This window comes from Andrographis paniculata, unplaced genomic scaffold (assembly GCF_009805555.1).
Source record: "Andrographis paniculata isolate CXL003 unplaced genomic scaffold, ASM980555v1 Contig69END, whole genome shotgun sequence".
NCBI lineage: Eukaryota > Viridiplantae > Streptophyta > Magnoliopsida > Lamiales > Acanthaceae > Andrographis > Andrographis paniculata.
Window position 1 is genome coordinate 1,486,189 of NW_026137605.1, and position 14,093 is coordinate 1,500,281.

The window sequence follows — 14,093 nt, forward strand, 5'->3', positions numbered from 1 at the left end:
TTAATATAATATAAAAAATAAAAAATAAATGTCTAATTTGATATTTTTTTTTAAAAAAAATAATTTAATAAATAGTAAATTTTTGAAAAAATTCCTCAGATAAATACACCCTTAGCTAATTTGTCATCTTAGTTGGGACTCCATCTTAGCTGCGGTACAAAATTTTAATTATTTTGTAATTAGTAAGTATTTAAAAAATATATTAATAAAAAAATTATAATATAATAAAAATAATTATAAATTAAAATTAAAATAATTAAATATAAATATAAATGTTAAAATTTAAAATTTGATTAAAATATATAACTATATTTTTGAGAAAGTACAAATGATGTAAAAGGAATACAAATAGGAAAAGGGGACACTATCGTTGGACCCTTTTACATCTTCATTTATGACGACTTTATTACGCGTAAATAAATGTTGTATTGTCTTTATATTATATATATAGGCGTGTTTTTGGATAATACCACTGAGTAGGCAGGTGGGTCCGTTGTTTCTAAAATCCGCCATAACCAACAGCTTCTCCGCCCACAGTTTCGCTGACTAGATTCTAAGCAATCCATCTTCCTCTTCCTCCGCCCCTCCCTCACGCACAATCCTATATTTTTGCGATTATACATACGTATATTGGCGTCCAAGCCAATTCCTCTTCTCTCTCCAGATATATATATATATATATTTTTAATTTTTGTGCTTCAACGCCGATTTATTCACATTGTTTTCGTAACTTTTCTATGTTCTCTACCTTTTAGCGAAGCATGTTTCATTCAAACTTCTATCAGATGCAGAGCGTTAGGTCTTGTTAGGTCTTTTCACTTGCAGCTTTTTTACTCTGATAAAATTTCATTGAATCTACAATTCCGGGAAGAAAGGGGGAAATCTGAAATCTCAGCCGGTTTAAATCGAAGATCCGTTTGAGTTGACCCTTCTCCATTCCATCCGTGATTATTTCCTCCATATCGGTCGAATCAATCTGAAGTCGCTCTTGTTTTTCCAATTCATTCACCTCCCCCTACCCCAAACACCCAAAATGGTTACGGTAAATCTAGGCAGCCTTTACTACGTTCTGGATCATGTTTATGGCGCATTGTTGCATAGAACGAAGTTAAGCCCTCAATTCTTTTCTAGGGGATGGGGCGGCACAAAGTTGGAGCTTTTGGAGAAGATGATAAAGCAATTGTTTCCCGAAGTGGAAGGCCAAAATTGGCCTCCTGTCTTGGTGCAGCCGGTTTGGAAAACAGTTTGGGAATCGAAGAGTGCTTGCCTTAGAGAAGGGGTCTTTAGAACCCCTTGCGACGGGCAGCTTCTAAATGCATTGCCACCTGAGAGTCACACCGCAAGAGTCGCATTCCTTACACCAAAAAATGTGCAGCCTCAGAAGATGGCTTGTGTTGTTCACCTAGCAGGTATTTCTTTCGATCTTAATTTGATTTTTGGGGTATGGTGTGTTTATTGAATATTGGATTAATAGAATGCATCTCCCTTTTGTTTATTTCCTTGTTTCTGAAAGACTTTAATAAGTTTTGGACTCGGATATCAGATAGAATGAGTCTCTATTTCTAGGTTTTTGGTTTGTGCGTTGAAAAGATGTATTGCCAATCAATTTCAATATATGTTTGGCTTCCTATTTGATTATTTGTTTGTTCTTGAGGGTTTCCTGATTATTATGAAGGATATATCCATTTCGAAAAAAGTGGTTAGATTTCCCATGTTGGGAATCACCTTATGTCAAATTTCATGAACTTTTTGCAGTACAATATTCAGCATCTGTTCATCAAATTGCATGTTGGCCTGTGTTTATATTTGCAATTTGTACTACCTTTTAGGTAGTTACTGTACTGAATTTTATACATTCAATTTATCTACCTAAATAGATTACATCTATGACATTAAATCAAATTCATTCCAATTTTGATTTCTGATTTTTTAATTCTTTTTTACGGTCTGATGAAAGTATTTGGATGTTATGATAATGCTGCTTAGTTTATATTCTTCCTTTCAGGCACGGGTGATCATTCATTTGAGCGGAGGTTGCGTCTTGGTGGGCCTTTGCTGAAGGAAAATATTGCCACTATGGTGCTTGAGAGGTTGAATGAATCTCTCTTGTTAATGGCTTCATCAAACTGCAGGTTTTTGTAATGGTAAACAAATTTATGTTCTACACATTTCAGCCCTTTCTATGGAAGGAGACGTCCAGTGCTGCAGCGGGGGGCAAAACTGTTGTGTGTGAGTGATCTGCTTTTATTAGGGAGAGTCACCATCGAAGAGGCCCGAAGTCTACTGCATTGGTTAGACTCTGAAGAAGGATTTGGAAAAACAGGCGTATGTGGGCTTAGCATGGGTAAGTTACAAACTTAATATGCTATATAGCAGAGCGCATACAGCATTCAGAATTTTGAGTATTTTCTGTTTTAGTTATTTGGATCTATATATTATGAGGGTTGCAATAGTAAACAAAGGATCTTTTTGAATTAACGGTTCTTAGTTTTTTTGAGAAAGTACTTGCTGTTTCTATGGTATATGATTTCTGTCAAACTTGGGAACAAAGTCCTCTAGGAATTATACAAAGACAGAGCCATGGACATTTGACGCACTTAGTACGTAGAGATAAATGTACAAGGGTAAACTTTGGCGTATGCAAATCAGGATTCTAGAGTGTAAAATGTCTTTACGGCCTTGTGATGGGTGACATATACCATAGTATTCTTCCGCCTTGTTAAATGCCTGCATCAATTTAAATATGTTTGTGGTTTCTTCCTGCCTGTTGGTTGTGGCATCCTTTCGAGTACATATTCCCTTTTATCAAAATTTTCTTTGATCCACATGCATTATATTATGCTTTATAAAAAGCCTTTGGAGTTCTAAGAAAGCTAGTTGTCAGATTCATAAGGCAGGGTTGCTTGAGGTGTCAAATTCATTCACAACATAGAAGTTCTGTTTCCTTTGTGCCTTCAGATCTTTATTCGACACAAATGGGGAAAATGTATCAATAGTTTTTATGTAAAACTTTCTCTAGGATCACCACTGATACGTGTTTAAAACATTATACAACAAAACAATGCTATGATTTGGAAAAGTGTATCCCTTACTTGCATAAATTAAATGCAGGTGGAGTACATGCTGCTATGGTTGGATCCTTGCATCCGACACCCATAGCTACGCTCCCATTTCTTTCCCCGCACTCTGCTGTTGTGGCATTCTGCGAAGGGGTGTTAAAGCATGCCACTGCATGGGAAGCTCTCAGAGAAGATCTAGCCATGCAGAAGGTTGCCATGACACTTGAGGAAGTGAGGGAGCGGATGCGAAATGTGTTATCTCTTACAGATGTTACACGCTTTCCCGTCCCCAAAAATTCCAATGCTGTTATATTTGTTTCTGCTACAGTTAAGTACATGGTTATCATTTCTTTTGCATACCTATATATTTATATAACTGAAAAGAATACTATTCAAGTTCCTTTTTCTGGTGGGAATTGGCTATCTTATATTTCCAAGCACTCGGAAATTCATTTTTACATTTGAATGGATTGTGTGGCTGTGTAAAAGACATATATATTCAGAATTTAGTTGGGATATTGAGGTTAACTGAACATTTGGGGGTTTTGTGTTTGTTTGTGATGCAGGATGATGGATACATCCCGAAGCATTCGATAATGGAGCTTCAGAAGGCTTGGCCAGGATCAGAAGTGAGGTGGGTGAGTGGCGGGCATGTCTCATCGTTCCTTCTTCACAATGGTGAGTTCCGCAGAGCCATCATTGACGCGCTCGACAGGCTGCAGTGGAAAGAATGAATGAATCGATGTATCCGCTTAGATGGATTCGGCAAGTCCGGATGGAAAGAAGTAGGGGGTGATGCTTTGCTTTGTATAACTAACTTATCCGCCCGCTAATTGTTGTGAATTTATTTCGAAATAAATTGATTGGTTTGGTTGGTTCATTTGCTATTCATTACTTTATTTTTATAACGTGAAAATTCGCAGCCGATTTTGGTTTCCTTATCTTCTACTTTTGTTACCAACTAATAATAATAATAATATTAGTATTGGCAGGAAGGAGGGGGAGAGAAAGCTGCTTGACAGAAAGAAACATACGAAAAAGAAGATTAGAAACCAAACAAATTATTCAAAGTAAGTGTACTTGGTACTTCCCACTCCATCGATATTCTGAATATATAAACAACATTACATATTTTATTATAATTTTCAACTAGAAACAGTACATCATATGTATGTATAATTGATTCAGCTATTATTTAATTAAGATCAAGAGGGCTATTATCAACATTCACATATATATATTCATCAAAACAGACTCTTGCTCATTCACCTGATCTGCTCTGTCTCTCTCACCACTTAAACATTAGTTCAATTTTACCCAGGACCAAAAAAACAATTAAAAAATTATTATTAATAATAATAATTCTTACTACTATTATTACAAATAATTGATATATGGGGTAGTACCAGGTGGATTGGAGGAGGCTGATTGATGATTCCATGAGCATTGCATCAATCAACCTAGCTAGCTAGCTTCAGATGATGATGAAAAGATGATATAACTAATAATGGAGGTTGAGGGATGGATCATTGGGGGCGAGGACGGCCTAACCAGAGGGAGCTGAGAGCTCGGAGACGATGGAAATACTCCGCCATTGCCAGAAAGCACCGCGCCGTTTGTCGGGTCGGCAGTATTTGTCTCACCCTGTGAAGGGTTTGCTGCCTCAAGTTATCAGCCTACAATATACATATATATATTGTTCGTGACGGATTAAGGTTAATCATCAAATGACAAACAAAAGAAAAATAATAATAAAAAAGACACAAATTTACGTGGAAAAACAGATTTATTTAAAATGATAAGATTAAAGATTATAAATTTTATTTTTTTAAATTTATTCAAATAAACTAAGACAATACAATATGTGTAAAATGTCAATATATATATCAATCACAAATTAATACTACTTAATACACAATTCAATTCTATCAAAATGTAATTAGGTGAAGGGTCAATTTAGTGTGGGAACGGGTCAAACTGATAGTTAGTTGTGGATATATATATATATATATATATATATTTTGTGGGGTGGGTCTGGTAGGGTGGGGGTGGGGGTGGTGATCTCGATATATAGCAGGTATATATATGGTCCCACCCACAATATCGTTGTTGTTTTTGTTCTAATTCTGGACTATCACTGCTGCTGTTTTCAAGCCCTAGCATATATACCTTCCCTCTTACACAATTTATTATTATACATATATATTTATGCACATGTGCATCTGCATCTTCTTCAATTCCTCCCTTTTAATTTATTGCAACACTAGCTATCTAATTCCTCTTGTATCGCCTACCTTCCCATCTTCCTCACATCTTGCTATACCTATATATATATATATATATATACACACACACAGACACATCTCTCTAACTATATCTATATTATTCTGATAATCAATCAACTAATAAGACATTAATTAATGACGTAATTATATTAATCAAGAAGATGTCTGTATGTAGATATATACCTGAGTGAGGAAAGCTTCAAGAGCAGAAAGCTTGTTAATGGCGGAGGCCATCTGGGACATGTAGGTCGTCATGTTCGGGGGAAGGCTGAGTGAATCAGAAATAATGGTTTCTGAAAGAGAATGATTCAAAGCTTCCAAACCCTGAGACAGTGCCTCTTCAGCTTCCTGAGTTGTCTGTTGCAGACCACATATCCCCACCACCTCCTGCTCCGTCGTCAACCCCTCTTCTATTTCCCTAACCATCACCTGCATCAACAAACCCTAATTAATCAATTCATTCTAATTAATTAATTACAAGTTAAAAAAAAAAAAAAGAATCGAATTTGATTCCGATACGATCCCATCTGATTCCCCAGTTGGGATCGAATTTAAGTCAGATCAGGAGAAAGTAGGATAGACACTTTCTGCAAATGATAGATAAAAATGGAGTGTCGTATTCGTATGATATATGGAGATGGAGATGGAGATGAACACGAGGTAGCTTTATGGGTTGGTTGGGAACAATACCCAACGGATACCCTACAACAGTAATTCATCATTACACCCCTTACGTCATCCTCCATCGTACTTACAAAAACACATTTAATCTCCATCACTACCTCACGCAATCTCAATCTCAATCTTGTATCAAAGAATCTAGTCGTCGTTTAGGGTTTTACTGCTAATTAATTTAATTAATTAGGGTTTTAAGTTTTAACCAGCTCATCAGGTACTACACACACACACACACATATATATATAGAGAGAGAGAGAGAGAGGAGAGAGAGAGAACCTTGATGAGGTGGGAGGGGCGGCAGCCGCCGATCCACAGGAAGCAGCGCTCGGCGGGGGTCCGCCACATGCCTGAGAGGAGGTGAAAGGCGTCGGATTTAGCGATGATGTTCTTCAGGCACATGAGCTGATCGTAGTGAGCTAAGCAGCTGTCAACGAAATGCCGGAGCTCGTTTTCCGGCAAGTCATCCTGCACGGCGTTCCGGAGCTCCACCGTCACGCGGTGGTGCTCCTCCAGCCACCGCGCGTACTCCATGTCGAACAACGCAGCTTCTGCAGGTACCATTAATTTATTAAAGTAATCAATCATGGAACACACACACACATATATATATATATAAATACCTGAATTTATGTTGGCAACAGCAGGAAGGCCCTGATGATGATGATCTCCTGGTAAAAACCCTGCTGCGTTTCCTCCCAAATAAAATCCCTAATTTGTTGAAGAAGACGATGATGGCCACCCAATACAATCAATCAATATATATATATAAGTTGAATTATTAGCTATATATACATACTTGTGATCGAGCTCGTTGAATCTCTTGTTCCAGCTGAGTAAGCCTCATCCTACTCGATTCCAGCTGCTGAACATAAGCCTGCAACAGTTAATCATTAATTAATTATAATCTTCCCTCCATAATTACTTACAGCTTAATCATAATTGCATATATACATATATATACATATATATATGTATGTATACGTACTTTCTTCCTCAGCCTGCTTTTTCTAGCAGCCTCTCTATTCTGCGCAAGCCTCCGCAGAGTCTGCAGTACCCCACCCACATTTCAACATCAAAACTCCAGTAAAGAACAGGAGGATAATATATATATATACACACATATATATATATTAGTAAGAAATAGGAAATTAAATTAAACCTTGGGGTCAGGTGTTTTTGGGCCCTCTTGCTGCTGATGATCAGAAGTACTTGAGGATGTTCCTCTGCGGTTTCCCTCACGCTGGGAATTGAATTGAATTGAATTAATCAATCAAACAAATGATTTATTTCATTAACTCCATTGACGAATTGGTTTAAAAAATCTCAATAAATGGATGGATATCAGGATATGTCCCAATTACCTTAACTGCTTTTTGGGGTTGAGGAGAGGAGGAAGAAGAAGCCAAATGAGATCTAGGGTTAGATAGGCGGATGGACGGCTCAGATGTCTTCTTCGTTTCTGCACAACCTAATCCACTACTCTTTACATTTCCCTACCAAATTAAAAATACACCAAAAAGTTACAACAAACATTAGCTCCAAAAATTCAAATTAATGTAGCAGATAACATATATATATATATATATATGTATGATGAATCTTTTGATTAATTTGGTTACTGACTGACTTTATTAGATGTTGCAGCAGAGGGCTCTTCATGCATGGGCTGAGAAGGGAATATATTGAGGGTATGTAGTCTCATCTCTGAATTTTCTGAAACGAATAAATAAAGTTAGAAAAATGAAATAAGAACAAGAAAATTCTGGAAAAACCAATGGAAAGGAAAACGCCATTGAAGAGGAGGTGGTCAAGCAAACATAATATATTGATCCTTTCATACAATTGGTATGTGCTTGTGATATTTATAAACTAATTCATTAAATTGATAGCAATTCCAGTTCTGGGAGTTCAATTTCCAAGAAATCCATGTCCCAGAAAGTTTTATCACATAAATAACACTCCCTCCAGTTGTATATCTAAAAAGAAATGAAACAGCAGAAAAGATCCATCAGATGCTGCTGTTACTTCTCTTCTGTAATTTTTCTTGTCAAGTGAAGATATATAATATAGTAATTTTTTTTTTTTTATATAATTAATAGTGTATCTGTATATACTGATTTGTTACTGAGAAGAAGATCTGGTCAAAGCAAAAGTACAGTATTCTGGTGATTTATGATCTGATGCTTTTTGAGCATTCTTTCCTTGTGACTCCAGAAAATAATTCCCCATGTGAATCTCCACAGATCTGTTACCTCTGGAAAACTTTTGGGTTTTTATTTTTCATATATATATGTGTGTGTGTAAGTGTTCAACAATTAAAATTATCCTAGTACTTCTGTAACTAATTAAATTAATGATAGAATTTCTGTGTGGGTGTATGTAAAGTGTAAAGAAGATGATTTACGTTTTTGGTGTTGAGAGTGATGATGAATATGATCTTGGCCGCCATCGAGATACAGAAAGAGAGCTTGATCCAATTCGCCCAAATCATAAGCTCCACCATCTTTGCTTCTACACAATTTCATAATCATAATCATCATCATCGTCATCAGCGAAATCAAACATGTATAAAAGAGTTGATTTTTCAGACAAACAGATTCTTACATGTTGAAGCTTCCGCCTGTGGCTGGTGGTGGTGGCGGCGGGGAAGATGAAGACGACTGCATCATCGTGTTCATGTTCCCGAAAGAAATCTGGCTGCTGCTGCTACTGATAATATTATTCCTATGATTCTGATTCTGAATTTGATTTTGATTATGATTTTGAGAAGCAGCTGCAGGTTGATGATAGATAAGCATCGGCGATGCTGAATGATGAAGTGGGTCGCTGCTGCTGTCGAGTTTATTCATCTCTGATCAACAACTTAATTCAATTCGATCGATCTAGACCTCCTTCAATACCTCAAATTATTTATTATATTCTTCAACAACCTTCAATTCGATTCCTTTGGTGTTTCTTCTTCTTCTTGAGCTTCTGTTCTTCTGCTACACCCCATACACTAAGAAGGTCTGCTAGTCTGTCATCTTTGAAGACTGCTGTGCACCATAATCGATGCACATACAAGTACAACCAAACAAACAGAAAGTTGAGATGAGAGAGAGAGAAGCGGCTATGGAGAAAGAGAGAGAGAGAGAGAGAGAGAGAGAGAGGAGTCGGTTAGGGGATTTGATGAGAGAAGGTAGAAAGGATAGAAAGAAGAGAGAGAGAGAGAGAGAGAGAGAGAGAGAGGAGTCGGTTAGGGGATTTGATGAGAGAAGGTAGAAAGGATAGAAAGAAGAGAGAGAGAGAGAGAGAGAGAGAGAGAGAGAGAGAGAGAGAGAGAAATAAATGCGAAAGAAGCAAAAGACAAAGCTATTTTAAGGTTCCCATCTTTCCCTGCAACCAAGACCACCACCACTCCCCCATGCCATCACTCTCTCTCTCTCTCTCTCTCTCTCTCTCTCTCTATATATATATATATATATATACATACATACAGATACAGATGATCGATCAGAAAGAAATGGTGAATGGTTTTCTGGAATTGAATTGAGTTAATTAAACTGATGAATAATTAAAAAAGGTGTGCTGTGATCTCTGCAAATCTTAAAACATTGAATTGAATTGAAGGAAGACGAGTTGGAGAAATAAAATGAAGAGGTAGAGCTCTCACCCAATTATATATGTCGTCACTGTATATTAATTTTCATCTTCATCAGCAAATTAATTAATTAAGCCATGGAGGATGTCATCGCCATGGTTGGTTCCTTATGACACCACCTCTCTCTTGCCGCAGCCTCCTGTTCCTTACGGAGATCCTGGGATCACAGATCCAGATGGATCAACATCATTCATTCTGTGGGACCTACACGATGAATGCATGGTGCCGATCGTCTGGTCTTTCCATGGTCCCAATTCCCAAACATACGTACATACATACATACGCCAATATATACATACATATATATATATGGATGTATCTACATCCGCTTCCTAATTATATTTATTCGCTAATCCTTCGTCTTAATAAAATAGTCTTTTGTTTACAATTTTTGTCCGTTCTAAAATAATAGTCTCATTTTCATAAATAAAATATATCTATTTTTTTATTATTATTACACAATTGCCACTACTTTTACACGTCATTTATCTTTACATTTTACCAATTACCAATATAATATCAATATACCTTAAATCTCGTCTCCAATGCAACAAAATTATACTTTTGGAAGAGAGTATTATTTTTATTATTATTTCCAAATACGAAGATTATAGTTCTTTGTCTCATTTCAAATAACTTATTTGATTTGAAAGATAGTGAGTGTGTTCATTTAGTTTTTTTATTCTAAATATTTTTTTTAAAAAATTAATAAATTACATTTTATATTATATATTTAACTTTTTATATTTCATATAAAAAATTATTTATTCAAATTATTTCACAAAATAAATGCACTTTATGTTTAAGATTATAAGATTTAATTAGTAAATATACTTTCTTCGTCCCACATTACATGTCCAGATTATCATTCACACAAGAATTTAGAATAGTTATAATTATATTAGTAAAAATAATTATCTATAATATAAATATTTATAAATTAAGATTAAAATAAATTAAAATTAAAAAATAAATTAAAAGATTTAAAATTAAAATTAAAATTTGTAATCATTTTCGAAAAGACAAAGTTATATGAGACTTGAGACAGACAGAAACGGCAATATGAACATGGTATTATACTACTATTATATATTATGTTTTTATACTAGTAGTATTGTTAGTAGTTTTAAAATAAGAATTAATATATATAATTAAAATAATTTAATAATATGTTTAAATATTTTAAATACGATTTTTTTAATAAAAGAATGAATTTTAAATGTAGATAAAATTATTTATTTATTAAAAAGATATAAAAATATAAGAATTTTGAGCGGATTTATACGATGTGTGATATTATATATTATAAAGTTAATTAAATTGATTTCTACTCCCTACGTCACACTCTGTAACCATTTGAGAGTTTTATAATAGATTAAAAAATAATATTTTCTCCGTCTCATATATTGTGTCTGCTACACTGTAGACACTGTATTTTATGAGGGATGTAATTATTAGATAATTAAAAATGTATTAGTGAAAATAATTATCCTATAATATAAATAATTATAAATTAAGATTAAGATAACTAATTAGTTTAATTAAAATTAAAAAAATAAATTAAAAAGTTTAAAATGAGATTAAAGTGTGTAGTCATTTTCCAAAAACGGAAAGTGACATGAAATGTGGGACGGACAGAAACGGCAACATAAACATGTATGTGGGTCGGAGGGAGTAGTACTTTATTGGTAAGTGGAATAATATGTATTAATATTTTTTTCATTTGACTTTATGTATAAACTAATCGTATATTAATAGTATGTTTGTAATTTAAATAAGAGTTAAGGGTACTTTGATATTAATTTATAATTACTTTTATTAAAATAAAATACAAAAGAAAATTGTAAATATTGTACTTTGAGTTGGAAGGATGGAGTAAATATTTTCATGATTGAAAATATATTATTTTAAAATAAATTTTTGATTTTTTTAATATGAATTTGATTTTTTTTTTAATTTTATTAAAAGTATTTTGTATTGTTTAATATTATTTTTGAAAAATTTGAAATTTAAAAATAGTCTTGATGAACAACTCAATATATATTTTTTTTCTAAAAACTACATATTAAATATATCATTAGAATATGGTATTAGTTATATGTTATCTATTATGTTGTGTTACTAAATTTATATATTGTATTATTTTAATATAAATTGAGTATTAAGTATTATGCTAATATGTAATGTTTGTATGTGCTTAATGGTATAATGATAGGTATGTCAGAATAAATTATTTATTACTCTCTCCGTCACACCTACCATGTTCACATTGCCGATTTTGTTCGTTTCACATCCCATGTTATTTTTTTTTTTTTTGAAAATGATTACACACTTTAATTTCGTTTTAAAATTTTTAATTTTAATTAAAATAATTAGTTATTTTAATCTTAATTTATAATTATTTATATTATAAGATAATTATTTTTACTAATATATTTTTAATTATCTACTAATTATATTTATTCTAAATTCTTGTGTCTATAGTGACTCGAATATCTAACGTGGAACACAGGCAGTATTATATATTGTAATAAGATATTGAATAATATTACTATGACACCCTAAAAAAGGATATATAACTAAGCCTGATATGTATGTGTATACATTGTTTATTTGTTTTTTCCATTTATTATTAATATAGCAAACTACAACTTAGGTTTTTTTCTGTATTTTTTTTTTTTTTTTTTGGGAGGGGGGGGGGGGGGGGTTGGGGGGTGGAGGTGGGGGTAGGAAAAATAGGGAAAATTTGACATATTTGCATGCCTAATATTCCAGTCATCGTTTTGTTCTTGTTTGAAAAAATACATATGCAATTTATATACATATTAACACCCAATTAATCATCTCAATATTATATAAAAATATACTCTCTCCGTCCCAATAATTTTATTTACTATTTTTGTCCGTTCTAAAACAATAGTCTTATTTCCATAAATAATTATATCACCATAAAATTATTTCTATTTTTTTTTATATTTATTACACAATTGTCACTACTTTTTACACTAATACATTAACAATGACAAAAAAAACTTTTATCAATATTTTTTACCAATAAATCTCGTGCTCAATCCAATTAAAATTATATTTATGGGACGGAGAGAGTATATAATATATGTACGTGTGTGTGTGTGTAGCCACAGGTACAGAACATGATGATGTATTTGTATGGGAATTGCGTGTCTTTCTCTAATTTTCCACAATTTAGGAACATTATGAATGTGTGCCAATCATTTCATTTATTACATAATTAGGTCAAATTTTATGACTATGGATTGCATGTTACATCCATATTGGGACGATAGTCAAATTATATTTAAATATATAATTATCAGCTATCTTTGTTAACTATTAATTTAATACACAAATACTAAAATTCTTATAAAACACAGCCAAACAAAACCCTATATGTATATATATATATATATACACATATATGATTTGAATAAATATTAAAAAGAATATTGAAGTGGGAATAAATATCCATAATAATAATTTGAATTAGGTAAATGTGATGAGTATAGTCATCCATTGCACTTCATTAATTTATTTAGCTATTATGTTACATTGATACTTTCAGAATTTTTTTATACTATTAGCATTAATTTTTCATATTTTTTAAATCACATTAAATAATTTTTTTTATCTTATAAAATAACATCAAATACTTGATTTTTACTATTTTCAAAATTTTTAAATTTTAATTTTGGAGTGGTTGAAGTGGAAATAGGTAAATAATTATAATGTAAATATATGATTAATAATGAAATTACATACTCCATCGGTCATCCAAATTTATTTTCGTTTTCTTTTTTAGTAAAAAAATAAAAAATTTTATTCTTACATATTTTTCTTAAAACTCATATCCGGTCAAATGAGCACACAAATAACGGAGGGAGTATTATGTATATTACTGTTAATTATTATTATTGCATTTGGGTTGCTATACTTGGAATTAAGCATATTTAGGTGACCAAATCTTGTTTGTTCAATAATAATATTACTATTCAAATCCAATGAGTCAATGAATTTGTTTATTTTGTAATTATAATATTCGATTAAGTTGCATACTTGCCATGCTTATAGAAAAATACATACATAAATATAATTAACAATAATAATAAATAAAATTATTATTATTATATGTGTCAACTTGCCTTGAAATTTTTTGTGAGGAAATTAATAACATATATATAAGTTAATTGATAAATTTTATAAATAAAAGTTAATAGATGCCCTGAGAAGTACATTTAAAAACAGGGATTAAAAACATAGATCTAGAAGAATTATATATTCATTTATTGTTAATAATATTATTTTTGTACGAGATAATATCAACTTTTTAAGTTTTGTTATTATTTTCGTCTAGGGGATTAAATTTTGAATAATAAGTTTTTATATTTGAATAGTTATTTGATGTTATATAAATA

General features: G+C 32.4%; 2 protein-coding genes across 6 annotated transcripts; one reads left to right on the top strand and one right to left on the bottom strand.

The window, feature by feature from the left end:
* Nucleotides 1-542: 542 nt before the first annotated feature.
* On the top strand, nt 543-4,129 carry LOC127263519 (uncharacterized). Of its 4 annotated transcripts, none has more exons than XR_007841491.1 (6): nt 543-1,409; nt 2,006-2,090; nt 2,175-2,344; nt 3,112-3,386; nt 3,626-3,851; nt 4,052-4,129. XR_007841491.1 is itself a non-coding variant. In XM_051292596.1 (6 exons), the coding sequence occupies exons 2-6, from the start codon at nt 1,169-1,171 to the stop codon at nt 3,791-3,793; spliced, it is 939 nt and encodes a 312-aa protein (XP_051148553.1). In that variant the 5' UTR covers nt 544-1,042; nt 1,132-1,168; the 3' UTR covers nt 3,794-3,939. The 4 variants fall into 4 exon arrangements, 2 of the variants coding, with proteins under 2 accessions (XP_051148552.1, XP_051148553.1); XR_007841490.1 differs by having other exon boundaries at nt 4,043-4,122; XM_051292596.1 differs by lacking the exon at nt 4,052-4,129 and having other exon boundaries at nt 544-1,042; nt 1,132-1,409; nt 3,626-3,939.
* A 37-nt stretch (nt 4,130-4,166) lies between these two features.
* On the bottom strand, nt 4,167-9,598 carry LOC127263518 (bZIP transcription factor TGA10-like). Of its 2 annotated transcripts, none has more exons than XM_051292594.1 (11): nt 8,628-9,598; nt 8,428-8,534; nt 7,651-7,727; nt 7,385-7,516; nt 7,183-7,263; nt 7,009-7,068; nt 6,820-6,897; nt 6,644-6,731; nt 6,300-6,571; nt 5,528-5,773; nt 4,167-4,735 (listed from the first exon to the last, which is right to left on the bottom strand). In XM_051292594.1, exons 1-11 carry the CDS (start codon nt 8,870-8,872, stop codon nt 4,586-4,588), a joined length of 1,536 nt encoding a protein of 511 aa, XP_051148551.1. In that variant the 5' UTR covers nt 8,873-9,598; the 3' UTR covers nt 4,167-4,585. The 2 variants fall into 2 exon arrangements, with proteins under 2 accessions (XP_051148551.1, XP_051148550.1); XM_051292593.1 differs by having other exon boundaries at nt 4,170-4,735; nt 7,651-7,736; nt 8,628-9,593.
* Nucleotides 9,599-14,093: the final 4,495 nt, after the last annotated feature.

Coding starts and splice junctions, on each gene's coding strand:
- LOC127263519 (XM_051292595.1), top strand. CDS start 1,034: ATGGTTACGGTAAATCTAGGCAGCCTTTACTACGTTCTGGATCATGTT. Junction 2,345..3,111: donor CGTATGTGGGCTTAGCATGG/GTAAGTTACAAA, acceptor AATTAAATGCAG/GTGGAGTACATGCTGCTATG. Junction 3,387..3,625: donor TTATATTTGTTTCTGCTACA/GTTAAGTACATG, acceptor TTTGTGATGCAG/GATGATGGATACATCCCGAA.
- LOC127263518 (XM_051292593.1), bottom strand. CDS start 8,872: ATGAATAAACTCGACAGCAGCAGCGACCCACTTCATCATTCAGCATCG. Junction 7,737..8,427: donor TCACTCTCAACACCAAAAAC/GTAAATCATCTT, acceptor TATTCGTTTCAG/AAAATTCAGAGATGAGACTA. Junction 7,264..7,384: donor AACCCCAAAAAGCAGTTAAG/GTAATTGGGACA, acceptor TTCAATTCCCAG/CGTGAGGGAAACCGCAGAGG.